The sequence below is a fragment of the Eptatretus burgeri genome, chromosome 16 (genome assembly GCF_056783735.1).
Source record: "Eptatretus burgeri isolate ZD-2024b chromosome 16, Ebu_testis_v1, whole genome shotgun sequence".
Classification (NCBI taxonomy): domain Eukaryota; kingdom Metazoa; phylum Chordata; class Myxini; order Myxiniformes; family Myxinidae; genus Eptatretus; species Eptatretus burgeri.
Window position 1 is genome coordinate 53,064,021 of NC_140976.1, and position 26,604 is coordinate 53,090,624.

At 42.7% G+C, this 26,604-nt stretch overlaps 1 protein-coding gene across 2 annotated transcripts in view; it reads right to left on the reverse strand.

Annotated features, from left to right (window-relative positions):
• Positions 1-3,950: 3,950 nt before the first annotated feature.
• The window catches only part of LOC147011078 (palmitoyltransferase ZDHHC20-B-like), a 58,518-nt gene continuing 35,864 nt past the window's right edge, over positions 3,951-26,604 (reverse strand). For both annotated transcript variants that reach the window (XM_085860287.1, XM_085860286.1), the window contains exons 9-13: positions 22,790-22,916; positions 22,401-22,484; positions 13,525-13,622; positions 12,873-12,928; positions 3,951-6,311 (exon numbers count right to left, since the gene is read on the reverse strand). In XM_085860287.1, coding sequence (XP_085716413.1) covers positions 12,885-12,928; positions 13,525-13,622; positions 22,401-22,484; positions 22,790-22,916 — 353 coding nt within the window. In that variant the 3' untranslated portion in view covers positions 3,951-6,311; positions 12,873-12,884. The remainder of the gene's footprint in view (positions 6,312-12,872; positions 12,929-13,524; positions 13,623-22,400; positions 22,485-22,789; positions 22,917-26,604) is intronic.

Sequence of the window (26,604 nt, forward strand, 5' to 3'; positions counted from 1 at the left end):
ACTCTGGCCTGTTCCGAAAGCCAGCCACAGTTTGTCTTCTGGTTGCAACTCCTGTGCCAGGGACACTGCCAGCACCACAACATTGGTATCTACAGTCCGGATGAGTATTGCATGGTGCCCATACTGGGCTGCGTGAGATGCATGCAGCAACATCCGACTGTCAGCTTCTTCATGGTTACATGGGGCGAGTGAGGTCAGATCTGGCAGTAGTGGCTTGCTGAGCACTGCCTCTCCATCAGTAATGACGAGTTGCTTGTCCTCCTGGTCAAACCATTCCATGAGAGCTGCTGAGAGGAACCTGAACAGCTCGGTCTTGTTGCTATCCACTCATAGGAAGTTCTGCCAGTTTCCTGGTATGGCTGCGGCAGCCACCACACGTCTCCGCACACCTTGTCCCCGCTTTGCACGTGTACTACCTTTCAGTGAATCAGCAAGGTAAGTATCCCAGACCAGATCCAGGCGTGATGCTGTTTGCAGCTTCGTGGACATATATGGGATGAAGATCTGTTTTGCATACTCTTCAAAGGTCTTTGATGCAGCCGGCTTCAGCATCTGGACGATGGCTGCTCCATCAAGCACAATACAGGTCGTGACAGGAGTCTCCGTCTTTGTGTCGGAGACTTCTTTGAAGCATGTGAGGAGATCACTCTTGGTACCAGTGCAGAGGCTTCCACCATCAGCCAATGCAAGAGGACATGCCTGATTCTCGTGACAAAAGAACTCCTCAAGGTTTCCATCCCTCATCTGGCAGCCAATGTACAGGCGTGCGAAGAGTTCACGGTCATTCTTGATGGAAGCGAGTTGTTGCTGACCTATGCTCTGGCCTCTTGGAGTGGAAGTGCTGAACACCTTCAGCTTGTTACGAGGAATGGGTGCGTCCACTGCCTTTGTTCTGTCCAACAGACACTCTCTGGTGAAAGCCTCAAACTGCTCTTGGCCAATCCTCTTGGCATTCATCACGGTCTCCACAGCAGCAGGATCTGCGATCTCCTTTGTGTCCAGTTTGACTACATCCTGACTCTATGACACCGACGAGAGAGCGAACATCTTTCACAAATGAGGCCTGTACACTTGGCGTCTGATCATGATGACGTGTGTCTGCTGTTTGCAGTCTCCAGTGTTGGTTCCCATCCTGGAATTCTTCGATCACCCTGGCAACTTCTGGTCCTGCAACCATCCAGCGACGTAGGGCACTGGGGTTGTCAGTGAGCCCAACTGCTCCACCATCTCCTTTGATGCAGGCATTATTCTCCTCATGTGCCTGGTCAATCGGGATTGAAGAGAACACCCTCTGTGTTTTCTGAATGGTGAAGTGGCTTTCCCTGAATTTCCTGGCTACATCTGGGTGTTTGATGGTGAGTTCAGCCATGTCCTTCAGGTGCACTGGTATCCACCTAGCAGAGTAGGTGTGATCCAGTGCATGGAACCAGGGGACCAGCTCTGTCAGAGCATCGAGGTACATCATTAACGATCCTTCCCTGAGAGAACGCACATACACTAGAACCAATAGTTCTAGTTCCAGCACGGTTGCCCAGTGGTGAAACTGGGGGATGTCTTCTCCTCTCTGGCAACACCAGTCTTCAAACTCCGGAAGGTCCTCTGCATACCTGGTTTCTCCAGGACAGTAGTGGTTGTAGGCACGGTGTTGCAGGATGTACAGTGCTGCTGCAGTCACATGATATGCTCTTCTTGTGCGCAAGACATGGGATGCTCACAGGAATGAGTCTGCTGTCCCTGCTGTCGCAATCTCGGCTTGCACAAGTGCTTGCACCCAACCACTCCCTTTCAGCCAGTCCCCCAGTGTCCTCAGTGCTGCCATCTCTATGTGGAGGCCACCAAACATCACCACTATCTGGTCTTCACCATAGCTCTCTGGCCACTTCCACTGTATCTGCTTGGCCAAAGCAAACAGTGGCTGATCAACGGTGACCACTGGTGTCTGTCCAGGATTCAGGTGTTCCACAGCATTCTTCACGACGTCCATTGAGTGCCGGATCATGGCCACTGTGTGGGATCATGTGCGAGTGCCGGATCACTGTGTGAGTGCCGGATCATGGCCACTACCATTGGATTCTTTGCCCCCAAAAACATACATTTAGATACCAGAATCAAGTCAATAGCTGCATTACGTCCAGAGATAATCGCAAATGTAGATTTCAAGTGGCGGCCATTTTGAAATCCAATATGGCAGACATAAAGAGAGAATTTCAAGTGTCCCAATATCTGAAAATGTTCGCAACACATTAATGTACATTTGTGCCAAATTTGGTGCTTGTATCACAAAATGCTCAACAGGTTTGCTATGCTGCTACACTACACAGTTCAGAGGTGCATTGAAGAAATCAACCAATATTCGTGACCAGGTGGTGGCAGAAATCAAGGCATCTCCATGCGGATTTTCTATGCAATTGGATGAGTCAACTGACGTGGCAAATTGTGCCCAACTGTTAGCGTTTGTTCGGTAGGTGCAAAAAGCCAAGTTCAAGGATGAAATACTATTTTGCCACCCGCTTAAAACCACAACAAACGCAAAGGACATTTTCGAAGAGGTGTCTTCCGTCTTTGATCAAGTTGGGCTATCATGGGTTGATCTGAAAGGCTGTACTACAGATGGTGCTCCAGCTCTGTTGGGGTGCAGATCAGGTTTCCAAACGCTTGTGAAGGCAGTTGCTCCTGAAGTGCGTGGCCTACACTGTACGAACCACCACCACGCACTCACAGCCAAGGCGCTCCGCTCCCCAAGCCATTGACTGACGTTCTCTCAACCATGATCAAAATTGTGAACCATGTGAAATCCCAGGTTCTCAATTCACGACTTTTCAAGAAACTTTGCGAGGATTTCGACTCCGACCATAAAGTTCTCTTATTCCACACTGAGTGAGATGGTTATCCCGTGGAAATATGGCGGAGCGCGTGTTTGAACTGCGAGCTTCGCTTCGTGAATTATTCGAAAACGATGGAAAAACAAAGACTGTCTATTTCGTCGCTGCTTTGAACGACCCTGAATGGGCATTGCACCTGGCTTATTTGGTCGACATTTTCTCTCATTTAAACGCCCTGAACAAGTCTCTTCAGGGGACTGGAGCGACTATCATTGCTTCATAGGCAAGGTCAAGGGATTTCAGGAAAAACTCCGTCTGTGGAAGACGAATGTCGAAGCGGGAGTGGTGGTCATGTTTTCTTGCACGGCCGATATTCTTCAGAAGCGTGAAAAGAATCCCCTAAGGGAGTTCATACAACTGGTAAAAGATCACCTCACTTATTTGGATGAGGAATTAAATTCCTATTTTCGGGATCTCAAGGAACTGGATCTGAAAATGATTCGCAACCCATTTTGCATGAGTGCATTGGATTTGCCACCTGGAACAGGACTGCAGGAAAGCTTGATTGATCTCCAGAATGACTCCACAGCCCGAGATCAGTTTGACGAGATGAATCTTGCGGACTTCTGGTGTGGAATGTTGGGGTCTTACCCTAAGCTAGCTGCCCTGGCTGTTCATTCACTCATAGTATTCCCATCTACATGGCTGTGTGAAGCTGAGTTCTCCTCAGTCGTTATTCCAAAAACAAAACAAAGATCCCTACTGGATGTTGAACATGATGTTCGGTGCGCTTTATCCAAAACAAAGCCTGACATTGACCTGCTTGTGAGCAACAAGCAGGCTCAACAATCCCTTTGACTGGACATTTTACACAATCAAATAGGTACTTATTGTATCATTCTTTTGTTCAGATCAAATTGCTCAATGTCAGAGTTGTGAATTTATAGTATTGTTTAACTCCCCATTGTCATATCTGTATCGCAAATAAACACTATTTTAGGTGAATTTTGGTATAGTGGTACTCGGTGGGACCACGAACATGTGAAATGGTACCCCAGTAAAAAAAAGGTTGGGAACCCCTGGTGTACAACAATCAACATTCCATGGAATGAACCGAAGGCCATCCGGTACCTTTTAACCTTTATTTCATCAAGACAAAAAAAAAAAGAAAATGCTGAAGATTAAAAGCCAAGCAGGTTGTTTTTACACCAACAATATTCAAACAAACGAAAATCTGTCTGGCGGAATAAATAATACAAAACTAACGTTTTCCGCAAAGACGACCGTTTCACCAACATTTGTTCTCAAAAAGTTGCATTGAATGAAATATACAACCAAGATGGACAAGAATCCCAACTCAAATCGCTACATATAAAAACCTAGCATGCCACGAGATGCCATATTTAATAATAACAATCATACTGCATGCACAAAATGTTTTCAGCATTTAACAGAAAGAAAAAAAAAAATGACAAAGTACATACTTGTAAGGCCTACAAGAGGACAAAAGACTGCAAAGTTGCCTTCACTCATATCTCGGAATGGCGAACATTTTTTAAAACTTTTTTTTTTCTGCACTTTCATACAAGGAAAACAGACAAAATATACAACAGAATACTCATCTCTGGAAAGGCAAGTGCCGTTCTAAGTTCATGGATTTTAACCCCAGAGGAGACAACAGCAGGTTTACCTTCGTGGGGAAACAAGAGGTGGCAGACGAGGAGCATGTGACCCGAACAGTCGTTCGTCAGAGCAAAGGATCTCCTTGGTTTTGCGTCGTTTCCGCCGACGGGAAAGTGCTCGATTCCACTTTTTTTTAAAAGGTTGATAAAATATAAACTATACAACGGCTTGATGAGCAAAATTGAAAACAATAACTTAAACACACAATTTGGGATGTGCAAGGTAACCCGAACCTTCCTCGCAAAAGGATAGTACCCAATCTGACAAAGTCTGCATCGTGGCAAAACACTGCACACATAAACGGACAGACACAAAGTGCTGACGGCGGTCGAACGGGTCAAACGCTCGTCTGAAAAGCACCTTGTTCGCGTTTGCACATTAAAATGTAAGATACGATGGTGACGTGCATTCATGCCATTTACATTTTCTTTGGCCACAAATACAGGACTTTCAAAATGACGTAATCCGCCGCGGAATGCTTGATGCGCATGTGCAGAAACCCCAGGAAATGGTGTTGTCCGGGTGTGAAATAAAGTAGAGTGTGTGCGTGCAAATGAAGAAATGTTTCCTGAAATGGCTCACAAAGCTTCTGAAAGAAGCAGAAAATACTTGGAAAAGTACCTGAGAGAAAGGGCTATGCCTCTGCACAATGAAAGACTTGGATAACTTTCTCAGCTCGCCTAACGGGAAGCTGCTTGTGCTGCAAACTCCCGGCCATGTGGACCGATGCAAGGTCCAAGTGGATGGGCGTGTGCTGCAAAAAACCCCGATGGATCGCTACCAATGAATGGACTGTGTATCTGGATTAAGTGGTTCTGAACACTGATGGGAAGGACTTATCTGAGGCTTGTGAATGTACACGGTAAGTTCAAAACGATGATATTTACTATTAATCATGTTGGGAGGGAGTGGGGGAGGATGGGAGCTAGGGGGATTTTGAAGGCTGTTATAAATATATTGCTTGTTTGGTTCCAGGGCCACAGATAAATTATGAGATTTTTACATCTATTGATAATAGGAAAAGTGTGTGTGCATGTATGAATGTATGTACGTATTATATCCACTGCCTCTGCTAGCTTGTAGTAACAAATGGTACGAACCTGACATCTCTCATTCACGGATAGTTGTCGTATTCCTATATTTGAGTCTGATTTTCATTCAGGAACAGAACAATTCTGGTTCCCCATCCTAAAATTGCCACTCTTTCTAAATGCTGAAAATTGTTTAAAATATTATTTGAATCACAGACGTCACGCCAGCAATGACAGGTTAAAAGTGCCAGGCAAGCAGAACCAAGTAACTGAAAACACACACGGCACATGTGCAAAAGGCCTCGTTTAGCATTAGTACGTCATTTCGAAAGTGCCGCATTGACAAGACAAGGAAAAGCGTAACGGTGTAATATACAGCAGCTGAAAGTACGCACTTAAATTCAAACTGATAGTTACAAAAAAATTAACCTGTTTGGTTTGCCACAAGCTCCGACCAATAAAAAATACCCTTCCATTCCCTCTACCCACAACCTCCCTTCCCTGTGCTCTCCTTGGTCTCACCAAGCAGGTGTTCAATGGGACCAGATAATCATTGATCAAAACTGGCCAAGCCTGTCCAGAAGGTATAACCAGGGAGAAAATGATACATGGGCGTGGCAAGCACAAACGAAGTCAGCTGGGGTAGCAGAATCACCTGATACAAGCTTTTAAAGCTGAACGGCAGGGAATATCAGCTTCCGAGAAGCTGCGCGCTTGGTCCCGTATAATACCAGTTGAGATTGCAGATTCGGAACCACGACAACAAAATCTCCCTCTGCAAGAAACAAAACATCATTCAATTAAAGTACGTGTACATGTGCATGTGCAGAAAGAAGCACAACCAACAACTCGTCGAAGCAACTCTACCAATTTGAAGCAAACAAGAAAGAGCAGAGTTAGGTTCAGGTGATGTATTATTCGTGTCTACGAACGACAAGTCTATACTCCAGCTCTGGCACACAGCAGCCATTTTATATCCACTCCTAACATTTTGCAAAACCACCATTTACATTTAACTTGCCTATAGGCCATTTACATTTGTCCTGTATCGTTAGATTTGAGGGTCTCACACACACGCACACACGCACACACGCACACACGCACACACGCACACGCACACGCACACACACACACACACACACACACATCGTGCCCTGATGACCGGCCGAGGGTAGCGTCCTTCCCACATGCCCAGTCAGGCGACCCTGACCAGTGCTGGTCAATGCACCTACTCCGTGTGCGCCACGTGGCCCACACTGTACAACATAACTCTGCCCGATCGCAGCTTCACTGGCCGTAGAGGCAAGCAGACATTCGCCGTCCATGGGGAACATCCGAGGACCGAAGGGACGATGTCATGACGAGCCCATGCACAGACAGCAAGATATGTCCATTTGTGCCCTGCTCTGTAAGATAAAGACGTGAGCGGCGCACGGGTATGCCTTCGAGCACATTCCGTGCAGTGTGCGAGCATCCGCCATTACGCACGTGGCCAGTGCTTGTGTTCACCCGATTCCGCTATCGTGTGCGCGGGGCAAAACCCAATCGATATAATTAGTCCAGAAATAGGTTGAAAGAACGCGCCACTTGCCCCTTGCATACCACCCAACGTTGCGTGGTTGTCATTTTACTATTATCGGCCTCGATTTAGGGATCGCTTGAGGACGGGAGCTCTGTGCTGTTGATGCTCATGTGGTGTTTGAGCGCCCTTTCTAAGATGCTGTTTCTTCCGTCTCCTCGGTACGTATTCCGTGCAGCATGGGCGTCGTTTTGGGTGCATTGCCTGTCCATAGCGTGGAAATTACACTACGTGTGCGTTTAGCAGGCTGCGATTTCTACGGAGGGGTGTCCAGCGTAATGCCTGCTTGGCCTTTGCTGAGGACCCATCTCACAGCACAGGGCGCACGTGGCTCAGATTTACCTCAGGAATAATCAGAAAAGAGTAGTAACGACGTTAGAAATGAAATGAAGAAGAAATTATGGAAGCAAACCTAGCTACGAGATCCTCGCAATGCACACCCCTGTTGTCCCGCTAGACAAAAGGGAAGGGACTATCTACACATATATTAACGGAATAATTGTCTTGGGACCACGATATGTTGGATGCATGTGGTTCCGAGAACCGCAACAGTATAATATATATATATATATATATATATATATATATATATATATATATATATATATATATATATATATATATATATATATATATATATATCCATGACAGTGTATCTGGGACACTGAACTTGGCCTGTAAAAGGTTTCCTGTAAGAGGCAAGAGTAAGAAAACCTTGTCACCATGCTGAAAGATGCATTTATAGATGGGTCTTCGAGTTGTATAAATTTCTTCATTTTTCCTTGCAAACCCTCCCAATTGTCCTGAGCGATCCTACGTGCTTTCTTGAGTTGTTACTTAAAGTTGGACCTAATTGAATGTCACAAATCCCTAAGGTTCTTTAATAGGTCGCCAGTGTACTCCAAACGTGCATTTATTTCACAAGTAAAGTACACACGATAAACACAGCAAAGGAACCAATGGCTGACTCTTCTTATCCACTTCTTCCTCCTCTCCACTTTGCTTTTGCATATATACATACTTGGAGAATGAGCATTCACGAAAGCCCCTCTCTCTCGAAATCGCTCACAAATGAGACAATTCTATATCTGGAAATCTGTCAACATAGCTTGACGTCTCATGACAACATTACAACTTGTCCCCATTTTACTCCACTCAACCTTTCAGAATAAACATCTTGCCTCAACAAACATTACACATTCATATATATGAAAACAAAAACCAAATCAAAGGTATACAGTGTGAAAATTGCAGACAGGGTAACAATGCAGCCCCCAAACAGAAACTCAAAGAATTTGTGCCATCCAGGAAGGAACCTTCCCCCGAACTGTATGTCCAAAGAAGAGTTTAAAGGGACTCTGTGCCAGAGACTCTGTTGACAATTTCCTGGTGTAAAAAGAAAAGATGGATACCCTCATCCCAATCCCTCATTCTGGGGCTTCAGGTGATGAGCAGTTGATCACAGGCTGCTTAATTCCCAGTTGGTATAATCACCTCCTGCAATAGTCCCGATATTAAATTGAACCCGATGTCCAACTGGATCTCTTTGTTGAGTCCTCCATGGCATAATGATTTCAGGAGGGCCTCAAAGAAATTGCTGCCTTTCATCCGCCAGTGAGGTCTGGCTTCTGGATACCCAGGAGCAATAATATCTCTGATGGTTCATTGGTAGTTATATCTGGCTTTGGTCTTAGGTAATAACCTCACACAATCAAAGAGTACTTTGCTAAACGACTCTTCAAAGGCTGGTGTTTGGCACAGCAAAGCTGGTTTCACCATTTTGCTCGATTTACCTGTGTGGCAGCCGACAGTACTCTGCGATATTGAGTCTCTTCAGCCAAAATATGTTGCACGATGCAGTGTTTTGTCTTCTGGATGTCGGAATGAACCATAATATACAAACTCATGAGTCAACCTCCATTTCCTCATCGTAACCTGGAGGTACAACAATTTAATATACCACTCCACATTCATCGTTGACTGATACATCTGGTGGTCTCCACTTGCTCATCACAATGCCCTACTTTAGGACACAGCACACCAGCTATATCTGGGTCACCTTTCCAATAGCAAACAATTACAAAGACCAAAATGATCCTGTCGACCCCAGATCATCCTTCCTCGTTCCATCGGTGATCTCCGGTTCACTTACGAATCATGGCATAACTACCTTTTCTTGTCACTCGTAGGCTCATCATTTTGGATGTCATTGGTGTCAAGCAAACAGGTTACACCCTGATCACCAATGGCCTGATAATCTGAATGACCGCAGAATATTTCAGCCAATGTGAAATAATCACCCTCAACTTTTGGAAAAGGCTGTTCTTTTCCTTTTGCTTGAGCATTTGATTTTACCACAGCATAGTCTAGGAATAGGCCTGGAAATTTCTGCATCACAACTATGTGTTAACAGGTCCTTTCTTGAATTTAAAATACAAGTCAATGTACTGAATGGGAATATTTAAATATATCCACCTTCAATTCCTTGGATCACACTGCCATCAGTGCCATTGTGAGTCAAGGGAATTGCACCCAGTAAAAAATATTTGCCCCAAATTCACCAGTTCCCACTCGTGGTCCCTGAGAAATGAAACATTGGAAGCACGTAACGTCGGACCCAATGAGAAGCTTGATAGGAGCCTCAAATGGCTTGACGTCAGCAGTCTTAACACAATGGGGAACCCCTATGTATCCAGCACACCAGCCAACTGCTGCCCTACTCAAGTCATCCGCTTCCTTTTCACCCAGGTAAGTTATGATTTCATCATGGATGCAGTTGTTAAATTATTAGAAGAAAACTCCGTACTATATTTGGACTGATAACACTGGCCAAACAAGAACGACACTTGGGAGAGAGCATACCTCCACCAGGCTGAATAGTTTACGTTTTGCATCCCACTGATGGGCCGGATCTGGATCCGGACCTGAACCAAAAATCGAATCGGCTTGCTCTAGTCACCAAACCAACTAATCCACCAAGTTGTCATAACTCATCCACAACTTTTTGAAATATCATGCATTACATCATTTTGGTCCCATCTCTCAATGTTGAAGAATCACAAAGATTCTCGTATTAAGATGCGGATCTTCACCAAAATCGAATCGATTCTTCTTTGTGTCACCCAACCTACCCACCAAGTTTTGTCCGAATCCATCCACAACTTTTTGAGATATCCTCATCACAGAGAAAGACAGACAGACAGACAACAGGGGTGAAAACATAACCTCCGGCTACATTTGGTTGCGGAGGTAGATGTAGTTTTTTTTTTTTTCAGGTAATTGTTTTCAAATGCAAAGTACGTACGTTTACACCTCCTTTTCATGCAATTTGGGACCTCGGTCAATATTCACAACCACAGGCATCATGGCTGAAGAACTCACACTCTCGTTTCCCATTCCCTTACTCGATCTTGTATTTATTATTTCGTGCCACCAATCGAGAGAGGTTAACAGCAACGCTCGTCCGAAGCAGCTGCGATTGATGCGAGCGGAGCGTTGGCTGTGCTCACGCTCTTCGTGTAGACGGGATCCTTTGTGCATCGAATTGTGGTGAATTGTTTTATCTACTTTCCTTAATTACGCTGTGGAAACAAAATACTGCAACAATATTTATTTAAATAAATAAAAAATAAAAAACACACACAAACAATAGAGTGCTATAATATACCATCAGAGATGGGGAATCCCCCGCCAGAGAATGAAAAAGGTCATACATATTCCAGATAATGAGGGAGGTGAATTGGAAACAAGACACCATTTGGTCAACATCTCAAAAAAGTTCCCCAAGGGTGAGGAACGTAGTAACCAAAAATAATTGAAATCAGATAAGCGGTTTTCTATTTATTACAAAAAACATTTTTTTTCAAGATGGCCGTCCCAGTCGGCAATCTTGGATCAGGCCATGGCCAAAATCAATAGGGTTCTTCCTTTTCAGGTGGTACATGTGTGACCCGAATTTCAAATCGATATGGCGAACAGTTTATGAGTTATCGCACTCACAGCTATAAATGTTGACGCCGCCCCAGTCGACAATCTTGCATCTGGCCATGCCCAAAATCAATAGGGTTCTTTCTTTTCAGGTGGTACATGTGTGACTCAAATTTCAAATTGATATGGCGAAAAAACATTTTTTTCAAGATGGCCGCCCCAGTCGGCCATCTTGGATCCGGCCATGCCCAAATCAATAGGGTTCTTCCTTTGCAGGGGGTACATGTGTGACCGAATTTCAAATCGATATGGCGAACAGTTTATGAGTTATCGCACTCACAGCTATAAATGTTGACGCCGCCCCAGTCGGCCATCTTGGATCCGGCCATGCCCAAATCAATAGGGTTCTTCCTTTTCAGGTGGTACATGTGTGACCCAAATTTCGAATCGATATTGCGAACAGTTTATGAGTTATCGCATTCACAGCTTTCAATGTTGACGCCCGGACGGACGGACAGCCGGACGCCCTGGGTGACAACAATATCCCCCTTCCGCCACGCGGCGGGGGATAAAAAGTGAATTTGTAAATACATTTGTATATTTGTTTGTGTATGTACGCTTCAAAAACTACTGAACCAAATTTTGCATGTTGCCTTAGGGTACCCCAAGTATGTATGGTTTCTGTTGAGGTAGCATATCTGGAGAAGAGGGTTCACGGTGGTGTGGGGGGGGGGGAGACCCATTGTATGTAAATGTGCATTGAATAGCACCACCCGGTGTTACAAATGTTCTTCTTATGTAAAGAAAGTTTCAACAACTTGACATGCATTATGGTGACGTTGAAATCTGAGCGATAATCCTCCTATTAATTTGCAATTGGTCACTGGCTTTGACACCAATGCAATTTTTATTACTGATCCTAGACATCAAAAAGCTACATTTATTGAACAAGCAGTATCAAATGGAGCACCGCTCCACCATTAGAGCAATTAAATTGCATTAGAGGTGGCAATAAATGCGAATTGTTGCTCCCAGCTTGCTGTCGAAAGACACCATTTGCATTTTCATCGCCTTCATTCCTACCCTGTTAAGAATCCCGTGTGGGCATGGGCAACTTGCTAATTCTATATTTTCAAAAATGTTTCATTTCGCTCATTTTAAGTGGAAGTTCCAACCAAACTGTCCAACACGAGTTTCGCAGCGAAGTGATTTTTGCTCACGTCATATATAAATAACAAAGTCGGTTGATGAAGGTGATGTCAGCCGACTGCCAAACAAATCCAAGATGACCTCGGGCAAAGTAGAGAGTGAACAGAGCAGAATGGTTGTGAAGTACAACATGATGTCTTTCGATTAAATCCATCAGCAAAGTGATGGATACTTTTGCTCGTCGTAAATATTTTATTTGAAATTCGACCGAATCAACTGTTTTCTGTAAAAAAAAAAAAAAAGAAATTCCGTTTCAAGTGAATTCCTTCCATTTTCCATGACTGTGGAAAATCACTAGCTCTTGTTATGTGCTTTGTCCTTTTCAATACCTCCCACCATTGGGAGAACCAGTACATCCGTGCCACATTGCAAAATATTTAACGAGGTGCCTTGCCATTTAAACCTCTGCCCTTTAACAAACATGTCACACATAAACTGCTGGCAAAAGTTCGATTTCAGACACAGACACAATCAACGATGGTTTGTTTGATGGCAGGGAAGGCAAGTAATGTCATTGTGTACAACGACGAGAGAGACATGGGGATGATCAGCAAGCTTGAACTGTATCCCAGCCAATAGTAAAGTGATACACAAAAGTGATAAGTAAACACAAACACCAACCTGGTTCGGCTTTCAGCTACTCTCATTTTCAAAAGCGACCGAAGCTTTCTTCACTCCTAACAAAAAAAACAAGAAGATATGGAAGAAAATAAAACATGACAACCAGGGATGGCACACGATGTAGGGTGCTGTGGGATCTCTAATGCCCACCAGCAAATGCGGACAGATATAATTCCAGCTTAACGTCCCCTCTGATCGACAATGCCACTCGTCGATGCAACTTCTTGCCTGACTTTTATAGTCGAGACAGGAATCGAATACAGACGAGACAGCTAAAAGGTGAGCATACTCCCTGAGTGAGCCTTTCACCTGAGTGAGCCTGTCATGTCTGGAAATGCTCCTTGTTAAAGTCCCCTCCCCACAAAGGTGCGATGTATCTTACAACAAATAATGAAGTAATAAAAGTTAAAGATCCATTTCTCGGATGAAGGACAAAAGCACAACATATACTTTGTGCTAATGAATCTGAAATCAGAAAATTACGAATACATTTTAGTTGCAAGCACAGGTGGACATTTGGCAATTCCAGCAGTCGAGTGCTGTGAGCATGGAATTTGGCCCCTGGGATTCTTGGACAGGTGAGTATAATCATTTCGCACAAAAACCACTTCTTACAACACACCAATAATGATATCAAAGGCCAAACGGTCACCTGTGGTGTTCCCACCGCTCCGGAGCTGATCCACACTCAGAAGGTAGCTCTGGGAATCATGTGACCTGCTGCTGAAAGATGGACCATTTTCACTGTTACTGGAAAAAAACAAAATTACAAAATTAAAAACCTTGTCCATTGAAGCCGACAAAGTGAGGATATAACTACCAATTAAGTGAGGAAATATAGAAGAACAATTCCAACACCTGGCAACAGGTCACCAGAGCAAAATCTGTGAGCACACCATAATCAAAGATTTTCAAACAACAAATATTTTGTAAACACACATATATACTCGTGGGGGAATGAGGAGAACATGGAAGAGCCCTTGCAATAATAAGGCTATCATTACAAATAAAAAATATATCAAACGACAACCGCATTTGGTGGAGTGCACATCGCCACCAGGCTGAACAGTGAACAGTTTACATTTTGTATCCCCGATAGACTGGATCCACATTTTGATATTCACCAAAATCAAATCAACTCGTCCTTATGACATATCCAACCTGTCCACCAAGTTTTGTCATAATCCATTTGTCTGTGAGCAGGATATCTCAAAAAGTTAGACAGACAGACAGACAGATAAATAAAACAGGGGTGGATACATAACCTCCATCCACCTTCTGTGGTAGAGGTAATATCGATTTAATCCACTCAAATTACAGCAAGTCGACGATTTACGTTGTGGACACGTTCCTAAAACCTGCGACGTTAATCGGATATGATTTTCCCATATACTTCGTGTTATTATGAAGGTTGGGGGAATGTATTGCCAGGGAAAATTTCAGTCAACTTACCCTAACCCCAACTGAACTTAAAGGTGAATCCAAAAGCTAAAACCACTTTGTGCTAAACTATCCCTTTATACCCTACAAAATAGATGTCTTTCCGATTTATAAAGCAAGTAATTTTGTGATTAAAAGTCAAAATCTTCTTCCTCACGCTTCGCCGGGATGTCATACCCTTGAGTCCACCGCCATATCCGTATTGTATGGTTACATCGCGGTACGATTTAACTCAAACGGCAAATAATTTTTGATTTCCCACAAAAATGCTGAGTCAATGCATCCTTGGTGGTTGGAGTAATACAAACCGAGATGGTTTCACGTGACACCAATGGCCACGAGATCCGAGAGTTGCCAGAAATTGGAGGTTTGTCCAAAATACCCAAGTGTGGATCAGGCCTACAAAATGCTCGCTTTTGTGCTCGGAACATTTTACAGAGCACCATGATGAAACAATAACAATGGATATATCTTGTGGTTATCTGCATCTTTATAGAGAATGCCATCCCCGTGATCAAGTTGAAGAAACAGCCGTCGCTCGAAAGATCAGCTCCGCAGATCGATATGTATGTATGTATGTATGTATGTATGTATGTATGTATGTATGTATGTATGTATGTATGTATGTATGTATGTACATATATATTAGCTTGGTGTTGGCGTTGTGGTTAGGGTAGCGGCTTGGGACCCAAAAGGTTCTGAGTTCAAGCCCCGATGGCCGCTTGAATTAATACACACAAGGAGGTTGACTCAGCCTGTCATCCTTCCGAGGTCGGCGAAGTGAGTACCAGTGTAATGGGCCCGGTGTATGCCCCGATTAAAATAGGTGTTCCATATCTCTGTCATAAGAAGCGACCAGGGTTACGTCAGGAAGGGCATCCGGTGTAAAACCTGTGCCAAATCACAATGCAGATCATATGGATGATCCGCTGTGGTGACCCCAAACGGGAGCAGCCGAAAGAAGAAGAAGAAGAAGAAAAAAAAATATATATATATATATATATATATATATATATATATATATATATATATATATATATATATATATATATATATATATATTGGGGAGAACAAGTATTTGATACACTGCCGATTTTGCAGGTTTTCCCACTTACAAAGCACGTTGAGGTCTGTCATTTTTATCAGAGGTACACTTCAACTGTGAAAGACGGAATCTAAAACAAAAATCCTGAAAATCACATTGTATGATTTTTAAATAATTAATTTGCATTTTATTGCATGAATAAGTATTTTATACATCAGAAAAACAGAACTTAATATTTGGTACAGAAACCTTTGTTTGCAATTACAGAGATCAGACGTTGCCTGTAGTTCTTAACCAGGTTTGCACAGACTGCAGCAGGGATTTTGGCCCACTCATCCATACAGATCTTCTCCAGATCCTTCAGGTTTCGGGGCTGTCGCTGGGCAACACAGACTTTCAGCTCCCTCCAAAGATTTTCTATTGGGTTCAGGTCTGGAGACTGGCTAGGCTACTCCAGGACTTTGAGATGCTTCTTAGGGAGCCACTCCTTAGTTGCCCTGGCTGTGTGTTTCGGGTCGTTGTCATGCTGGAAGACCCAGCCACGCCCTATCTTCAATGCTCTTGTTGAGGGAAGGAGGTTGTTGGCCAAGATCTCGCGATACATGGCCCCATCCATCCTCCCCTCAATACGGTGCAGTCATCCTGTCCCCTTTGCAAAAAAGCATCCCCAAAGAATGATGTTTCCACCTCCATGCTTCATGGTTGGGATGGTGTTCTTGGGGTTGTACTCATCCTGTTCAAAGATGTCAACGAGATAGCACAGTTCTGACAGCCAATAGTGCGACTCAAGCAACGCTACCCATGCCGTTTTCCCTTGTGTGCGTAGGAACTCCTTCAGTTCATCTTTGAGCTCGTAAACGCGCAGAAGGTTTCCTCGAGATAACCATCTGACTTAAGTGTAGAATAGTAAATTCTTATGGTCGGCGTCCATCTCCTGGCAGAATAACCTAGTGTTGAGGGCGCTCGATTTGATGTGATTCACCATTTTTATGACTTCTGAGAGCACGCTCTGCAAGGTTTCTGGCAAAGTACAAGAGGCGAGCGCTTCTCGGTGAATAGTTGACAATAACGAGCTCCAGCTCGGAGGACAGGTGAGCTGAAACCCAGAGCCTATCTCAAACCTCTCCAGCTCGTGTGGTCTTTAAGTTGTTCGGACCCGGGCTCCAGCGAGAGCGAGCTGGATCCAATCGCCGTGAGCTACGATCCTTCCCGAGCTCCCGCGAATCCTCCCGCACTTCTCAACACGTGCTGGTGAGATGAGGCGCCGATCCTTCCCGTCGATGCGTCGCTTCCCCGAGGAACCACCTCCACTAAGAGGTCGATGAGTCGCACCAAGCCAGGAACCAAAATAGAGAACAAAGAGCTCCACGAACCAAGAAGAAGAAGCAACCACTCGCAGCTCGAGCCGAGCGACCGGCTTAACTTTCTTCAAACAGGGCAGCTTGAAGCAAAAAGCTCTCCCGAGCCAAGCAGAAGCCGAAGCTCATGGAACCATCAAAGCAAAAAGCCTCCAAAAAGCCTCCTCCTGAGCCAGGCCTCAGCCGAAGCTCACTGAGCCAGCCGAAGCAAAAAGCTTCCAAAGGCCTCAACCCAAACCCAACCAAACAGGACCTGAAGGTCTGTTGAACGACTACTCTCTACTCCCTTCTCCAACTCCTCTACACGAACAAAGAAAATATCTCCTCTTATCCTTCTCCCGCCCTTCCCCCACTCCCTGCGTGACTGATGACTCATGCCCTCGTGCTCCATCCCCCGCTCAGCCACGGGTGGGAGGGAGTTGTTGACATCATGAGTCACGGGACGGCAAGGTGGTTCTTCCTCTTCGCAGAAGAGGGGGAGGGATGTCTCCATTGTTCGTTCCTTACTATTAAATCGATCCGCAGCACATCTAATTAATGAAAGGTGAGCTATCTAGGGAACAAGCACTTATCGACATAGCTGACTAAAGGAACCTGCATGTCGTGTGCAATCAAATTCCCAAATTCGTAACTATATATGTATATTGTTGTTCTTCTTTCGGCTGCTCCCGTTGGGGGTGGCCACAGCAGATCATCCGTTGTGATCCGCATACTGATTTGGCACAGGTTTTACGCCGGATGCCCTTCCTGATGCAACTCTGGTCACCTCTTACGACACAGGGATAAGGATTGGGTTTCGCCATGATTCCGGACTGCCCTACACCCTCTCATAGCACGGCCCAGCGCAGAGCACCCGTCCTCAAGCGATCCTCCAACCCAAGCCTCCGAGTAGCCGGATTACAGGTGCACGCCACTACGCCCGGTCTATATATATACACACACACACATATATATATATATATATATATATATATATATATATATATATATATATATATATATATATATATATATATATATATATATATATATATATATATATATATATATATATATATATATATATATATATATATATATATATATATATATATATATATATATATATATATATATATATATATATATATATATATATGTATATATATATATATATATATATATATATATATATATATATATATATATATATATATATATATATATATATATATATATATATATATATATATATATATATATATATATATATATATATATATATATATATATATATATATATATATGTATGTATGTATATATATATATATATATATATATATATATATATATATATATATATATATATATATATATATATATATATATATATATATATATATATATATATATATATATATATATATATATATATATATATATATATGATAATTTTTTGAGCGCTGTTCAAGCTCAGTCAAGTTGCATGGAGAGCGTTGATGGACAGCAATCTTCAAGTCATGCCACAGATTTTCCAAAGGAGTTAGGTCGGGGCTCTGACTGGGCCACTCAACGACATTTATCATTTTGTTCCTTATCCACTCCAGTGTTGCTTTGGCTGTTTGCTTCGGGTCGTTGACCTGATGAAAGGTGAACTTCTGTCCCAATTTCAGCTTTCTTGCAAAGGGCAGCAGGTTTTCCGCATTTTGCTCCTTTCATTTTCCCTTTTATCTTGACAAGTGCCCAAGTCCCTGCTGATGAGAAACGTCCCCTTAACATGATGCTGCCACTACCATGCTTCACAGTAGGGATAATGTTCTTTAGGTGATGTGCTGTGTTGGGTTTGTGCCAAACATAACATTTTGAATTTCGGACAAAAAGTTCCATCTTGGTTTTGTCAGACCACAAAACTTTTTGCCACATGGCTTCAGAATCTCTCGAGTATTTTTTTTGTATTTCTCAAACAGGACTAAAGGTGAGCTTTTTGGAGTAATGGCTTCCTTCTTGCCACCCACCATACCGGCCAGACTTGTGGAGTGCTTGGGATATTGTTGTCACATGCACACAGTGACCAGTCTTTGCCATAAAGGCATGTAGCTCTTTCAAAGTTGCCATTGGCTTCTTGGTGGCCTCTGATCAGTCGTTTCCTTGCTTGCTCATTCAGTTTGGAGGGACAGCCTCATCAAGACAGGGTATTGGTGGTACCATACGCCTTCCACTTCTTAATGATCGTCTTGACTGTGCTGCAAGGGATATTCAAGGCCTTTAAAACATTTTTATACCCATCCCCTTATCTGTGACTTTCCACAACTTCATCGCGTAGGTCTTTTGAAAAGCTCCTTGGTTCTCATGGCTGAGTCTTTGATGTGAAATGCACTACCCAGCAGAGGAAACCTACAGGAACAGCTGATTTAATTCTGACAATCAGAATCACTACAATTTAATACACATGGAGACCTTGTGCAATTTTGTAACTCGTGTAACTTGCCTTGTAACTGCAATTTTGAAGGTGAATGGTTACACCTGAACTAATTTACAATCGTGAATATAAGGGGAGTGGATACTTATCTAACCAAAATATTCCAGTTTTGTATGTTATTAATTTTCTGAAATTTGTAAAATTTGTTTTTCACTTGGAAGTTGTGGGTTATGATGTGTAAATAAAGGTGGAAAACGTCTGATTTAATGAAATTTAATTCCAGGCTAGAAGGCAACAAAGGTGAAAATTTTGAAAAAGGGGTGTGGATGTTCTATCGGCACTGCATTTTACAATTTCATTTCAATAAATCGCTCAAATTGCGAACCACCGACATGCATACATATCAATTATTGGACGTAGGTTTCTTAATGTTGACATCAATTTTAGCACTTCAGTTTCCAATTTCATCTTTTACATCTTCAATAATACATGGTCTCAAGACGTGAACCACTGATTTCAGGTGTCCACAAAGAAAAGAGTGGTGCGAAAATCTGAACTATGTGGGGGCCATTCTCTTGGTCGACGATGTTCTATCCATCTCGAAGGCATCGTCGCTTTTATTTTAAATTCCCTACGATTCCGGACTTTTGAAATATACCTTGTTAAAAAATAAATAAATAAATAAATGATAATAAAAAGTTGGCTTCCACAAAAATCCCATTCTCGAATTTCACCCCAATCGCATTCCCGAGTTCCACCCCAATCCCGTTCCCGAGTTCCACCCCAATCCCGTTCCCGAGTTCCACCCCAATCCCGTTCCCGAGTTCCACCCCAATCCCGTTCCCGAGTTCCACCCCAATCCCGGTCCCGAGTTCCACCCCAATCCCGTTCCCGAGTTCCACCCCAATCCCGTTCCCGAGTTCCACCCCAATCCCGTTCCCGAGTTCCACCCCAATCCGGTTCCCGAGTTCCATCCCAATCCCGTTCCCGAGTTCCACCCCAATCCCGTTCCCGAGTTCCACCCCAATCCCGTTCCCGAGTTCCACCCCAATCCGGTTCCCGAGTTCCATCCCAATCCCGTTCCCGAGTTCCACCCCAATCCCGTTCCCGAGTTCCACCCCAATCCCGTTCCCGAGTTCCACGCCAATCCCGTTCCCGAGTTCCACGCCAATCCCGTTCGAGTTCCACCCCAATCCCGTTCTCGAGTTCCACCGCAATCCCGTTCCCGAGTTCCACCGCAATCCCGTTCCCGAGTTCCACCGCAATCCCATTCCCGAGTTCCACCCCGATCCCATTCCCGAGTTCCACCCCGATCCCATTCTCGAGTTTCACCCCAATCCCATTTCAATGAACTCTAGCTCAAGGCAACAAACCAACACAAGCTCACCACACCTGGCTACGTACTGACACTCTGTGATATAACAAAGTGATGCAGTGTTATGGAAGATGAACTCGTGTGCAGAATTCCTCATCTTTGTGACAATTTGTTTTGATTTGATGCAATATATATATATATATATATATATATATATATATATATATATATATATATATATATATATATATATATATATATATATATATATATATATATATATATATATTAAAAAGCGCAGAAAAAAACAAGTCACTAAAACAAAAATGAAATTTGCTCCAAAGGACAATTTCTGGGATGCTTTACACTGACAGACTTTGGCAATCTTTCCACAAAACTAATTTCAAGGGTTAGGGATGACGGTTTATGATACAAGATGTCACTTTCTCCTCAATTAACCAATTTGCTATCTCTGGTTCAACAGCCGAGGTGAGCCAGCAACATATTACCAAGACGACAATGACGATCACGCCATGCACAAACATTAAAAGCAAACAGCTGCAGTTCATCCAAGGCCGTGGAAAATTGCACGTAAAAGGAGATGTCAAGGAAGTAAGTTTGTGGCCCAACACAAATTCACTGATTGTCAAACAAAAGTCGTTATTCTACATCCTCGTTTGAACCCTCTTGACAAGTTTGTCATCTACTCACACCCTTGATTTACGTTTCTGTGCTCGGCCACAAACTTAATGGTGACCTCACATATCTGACATCATGAAATTCTTGCAGAGTGCTTATCTTATTTCCTAACAGTAATGTCTCATTGAAGAATTCCACAAAGACCTTTATTAATCCAGCCATCATGTTTTTAATTTAAACATGCAACTTAAGACTTCATGGATGACCCACGTCACAACTACCGGCCAATCAACAGTGACCTCAGATGCAAGGTTAGTGATAAAGATGACAGCACTGGACCTAGGACAATGCCCTGTGGTATTTCACTCATCATTGGTCTGCATTCTGTATCAATGACCACAATACTGTGCTCCTTCTGTCAGGTGTACCTTTATCCATCTAAGCATGTGACCATCTAACTCGATACGATTTGATCTTGACAAGAGATGTTGATGGGACATATTTAAAATGCTTTATGATGGTCTAACTGGTCTAAGATGTAAAAGGAGATGTCAGGGAGTTTCACCCTTCACCATCAGGAAGTTTGAAGATCTAAACATAAAATGGTCTAACTACATGCAATCAATGCTGTGACAATCATGCAGCTCTGTCATCCATTGTTTGAGGAATTGTGAGCAACAGGATCTCCCACTGCGAAAGCCATGCTTGGTGCTGCTGAAATTATTTACCAAATGTTGTACCAGTCTTTTTCCGGTTCTGGGTCTGATATTTGGATCATGGTTCCTCCTCCCAGTTCAACAAAGCTGTTTTCCAGACCAGATTGGTTGCGCCTTTCTGTTAGTGTTTGGTCCTGGTGTTACCATTTGTATTTCCGTGCAATTTGCCGTGTTTAAATGCAGCTTGTTCTGTATCATCAAATTTGTGTCTCTCCAAGTATCTGGCCTACTCGTCCATGGTTCAGCGAGTCGGCGTGCAAATTCTGTATCTACTCTGATGCTGCGAGCCTCCGACTTTTTCTCCCAAGTGTTATCCTTTCAGCTTCCTCTCCAAGTTTCCAGTTTCTCCTTCCTGAGAGTTTGCTTGTGTATCCATCTTGTCCACCTCGTGTGTCCTCCCCTCGCCAAAATTCTTCCCCACATCACTTATTTGTCCAAATCTCCCTGTATTTGGTCCCTCAACCCTGCTGTCAGTGCATTTTCCCCCTTTCTTTCTACTGTTCCTTTTGTTCTGATACATCCTGATCAGTTCTATGTTTTAGTTCCTCCAAGAGCCATAACATTGTCTACAAAAAAAAAGAAAAAAAGAGTGACAAACAGGACGAGTAGAACCTTACGCGGGAGAAGGAGTGCCAATTGTAGTCCCTGTCTCCACATCCTGGCTCACCAAGCATGTTGGGAAGGAGCAACCATCACTGAGGCTGGATAAAAAGAAAATAGGAAGAAAAAATGATAATAATAATAATAATAATAATAATAATAATGATAAAAAGACTAAAAGGAGGCAGAAACTGCATTGGATGGTTCAAACCACATTGTACACAGAAATCTGTTTTAGCACAAACATCACACAGCCATCACGTTGGGCTGACTGCATTGATCACCTGCCGTAGGTAATCATGATCAAATTATCCTCACTAATTTAAAAAAAAAAAACGCAGAAACAAACATTGATATCTCCAGATTTTAGGTTACAATATCAAAAACCAGCCCAGTCAAATCTCACCTGGAGAACACAGGTAAAAACCAGTACTTCCACTGATCACCAAACACCTGCTGAACATTCTTTTTGAAGCCCAAATTGAACCCGTTCTTATCAGGGCCATTCCGAAATATTGGAGCCCTGAACGCCTCTGCCACAGAAAGCAAATACAGACGAGAGAAAGGGTGAGGAAATAAGCTTTTTGAACTCAAGGAAATTATTTGACATTATGATAGTTTTGTATTTATGAAAAGCAGTGGACAAAGTCAATGCATGTGGATGGGTCAAAAGGATACCGAAATGAACTTTTTTCATTGAACAACAACGAATGCCAGTAAAAAAAATATGTGTGTATATATATATATATATATATATATATATATAATATAATCAAGTTGACAAATGGCAAGAGTATCACATTAGCGATGCAATGAGTAACAGCTGAACAGGGGATAAATTAATAGGATCCGACGTTTAACAATAATAATCATAATAATAATAACATACAAAAAAAAAACTTGCAGATTGGTCGAACAGTTATGGGTGTAGAAAATATCACAGGTTAATATGGAAAATTACACAGAAGCATTGAAGTGGCGGATAGACAGGAAGGGGGGTAATTGCTATTAAATGTGTGTTCTGCATTGTATTGCATTGTGGCTCTGTCAGAATTTGTGCCTCGAGTCCTTTGTTTTAGTAAATTATAATACAACTGTGCATTTCATCAATAATATTTCATTAAGTCTCCCCCTTTTGGAAAGGGGGAGACTTATTGCTGTTGTAGGGTTTGATACAACAATTAGTGCCCAAATTTTTAATGGTACCCCAGAGTTTATTCAACCCCAAGGAGAACTAAACCACCATTTAGGGTTTTGTTTTGTTTTTTTCTTACTGCACTCCCAATGTCCGAACTATATCTTTGAGTCGGATGGGACTTTCAGAATGAAATGCTGCATCAATGGAAACAAAAACTATGTGACGTTGACACAATTTTGACCTTGACCTAATTTTAAGGTCATGCAGCAATTATATACTAAGGATTTTCCGATCAGAACGAAATCGCCCTCCCCAGATAGCCAAGAGCAAGCCACATTTCCGCTTTAGTGGACCTGCAGGGAAGTTGTGCACTTGATATTTGATTCATGTCCTTGGCCTACTTTTTTGGATTGGGACCAAATGAACAAAAAACACCTTTTTGATCATAATTTGAAGAATTTTCCACCAATTTTCATGTGATTGAGTTTTGATAGATTGTATATAGAAACAGATTTTCTTTATTTACCTTCTATCCCAAAATGGTGAAGGTTAAGGTCATATGGTGGTCCAAAAAAGATATGGCCATCATCGGATTGCGTGCCAAGGGTAAGCCTCTCCCTGTGCAACAATAAATGCTGGGGAGAAATCAAGCTGACAGATGATGGGAAGAGCATCACACAAGTGGCTTACCCTTGGCGATCGCAGATATCTAGTTTTAATTGTTACCATTGAGGTTAGGAAAATCGACGTCTATATCAGGCAGGTATGGTAACCTCGCTATGCTACCACATCATTTTTGGCCTTGCAATATCTCGGCTCTGTCCCTCCCAGGTTTCAGCAGGGCACACACTGTCTGCCAGTAACCCTCATCTTGTGAAACTCTAAACATCCAGGCTCACTGCTCTCTTATACTCATTTTTCGTCATTTCGCATTTCTTCCTCGAACAAACTTCCCAAGTCTATACAGTCTCATTCTTCCCTCCAGGGCTTCAAGACAGCTGTTCACCACTTGCTCAGGTCATCCCTCATCCACACTCATCTCTTCCACCTAAATGGCCCCATTTCCACTCACTTTTATAGGTTATCGTGATTGTTCCCCCCTCTCCCTCACCTGTTTTTGTTCCCCCCCCCCCACCTCACTTTCACTTATACTCTGCAGTTGGTATTTCCCCCTTTCCATTTTGTTCCCTTCCATGAGCCTCGATCATTTATAATAAAAAAAGAAAGAGAAACAACGTATAATATATATATATATATATATATATATATATATATATATATATATATATATATATATATATATATATATATATATACATATATATATATATATATATATATGATTTGTAGTTGTTAAAAGGCATAAACTAAATTATTAAACTCGACCAAACTCGCACCTATTTTATACAAACTGGCAAGAGCATGTCAAGTTCAGAGGTGACGTTTCATTGGCAACCCAAATAACTTCTTCAAAGCAAAGTGAATGAATCGAGCATGTGGACCAACGCACTGATGTTTGAGATGGAAAACAAATTAGTTTTACGAATGGTCTTTCTTCTTCAAGCCATCATTCTCAATCGATCATGTGATCCTGCTCCTTCTGCACCCGGCATGATCTCGTAAAATATCGATGTACATTCACCAAACTTGGAAAATTATTGGACATATAATGTACTGTACATCTGGGTTCGCTGTCTTTGGTGAGGTGATCTGATCACATGGACCCATTGTGGATGGGATTGGAATGTGGGTGGAGCAAGTTTGTCTGGACAAGGGGCAGGGAGAAAAATTGCAATAACCTGGAAAAAGGTAGTGCTTGAGAATGGGGTCATTTAGGGTAAAAGACTTCATGAGTATGAATGGGGATGACCTGAGGTAGTGGTGAACACAATGAAACCGCAATGGATGGAAGAATGGGACTGAACAGACTGGGAAAATTGGTTCCACGTGCAAGAGAAAAGAGGAACAAATAAGTTGAGGTGAGGCTTGAGCCTGGGTTTTGGGAGTTTTACAAGAAGAGGGTTACTGGCAGACCGTGTGCACCCTCCAGAAACCTGGGAGAGACAGCAGAGGGTGCAAGACCAAAAAGAAGGTGCTACAATCGAGGCCACAAACCTGCTCAATATAGATATAGACTTTGTTAACCTAAATGGCAGCAATTAAAATGAAATAATAGTGATGATGTACCCAAGTTCTTGGATTACGAACGAAACGTCGCCTCTGAGACTTGATCGCTGTCGCCCATTTGAATCAAAATAGGTGAGAGTTTGGTTGAGTTTCGTAATTTGGCTGGCTGTGTCTATAACCACTTGCATTTAAATATTTATATTCTGAAGGCAGATTTGAAAGTAATACAGTACACAAAGTGTCCACGGTCTACAATGATTTAAATTTGTGGTTGTACGCTCCTGTACGATCTTAAACAAGGAAATTAGGCCATTTGTCCCATCATTCCCATGTTACACCCCCCCCCCCCAAGTTAATTTTTGCTACAGGTGTAAAACTTCCATTTCTGCCCTCAGACCTTTATTTTTTTCTGGTCGTTTCTCTCCTTCTCCACTTGTGTTTGTGCGTTTTCATTCTTTTTCAATGTGTTCACGTATTCATGACTTTCCTTGTTGTTGAAGGTCAAGGTCATACGGTGCTTTACAGTCCAAATAACCTGACCTTACTAATACTCGCATGAGGATGCCATAATGTCTGTCATTGGTGGAAATAAAGTCACGTTGCAGCACACCGGCATAAACAGGGGTGTTACACAGTTGTTTGCACCTCAGTCAAATTCAGCCGATTACCGTTTGGTTTTCTGGGAACCACAGCCCGTGTGTAAGCGATTGGTTATATGCATGGGAGGTACGTACATTCCTTTCAGGCCGTGAGGCACACAGGGCTGCTGAGGAAGTTTCATTGGCAAAGGAGTACAATCCTGGATGGGTTGCCACCCCAACAGAGTAATGCATGCAACAATACATTCGCAATACAATACTCTCAGTAAGACCAATTACAATCCCAATCAAGCCCAAGACTGCTCCAATTAGCATTTTAAGAATAAATAAATAAATAAATAAATAAAATGAAAACCT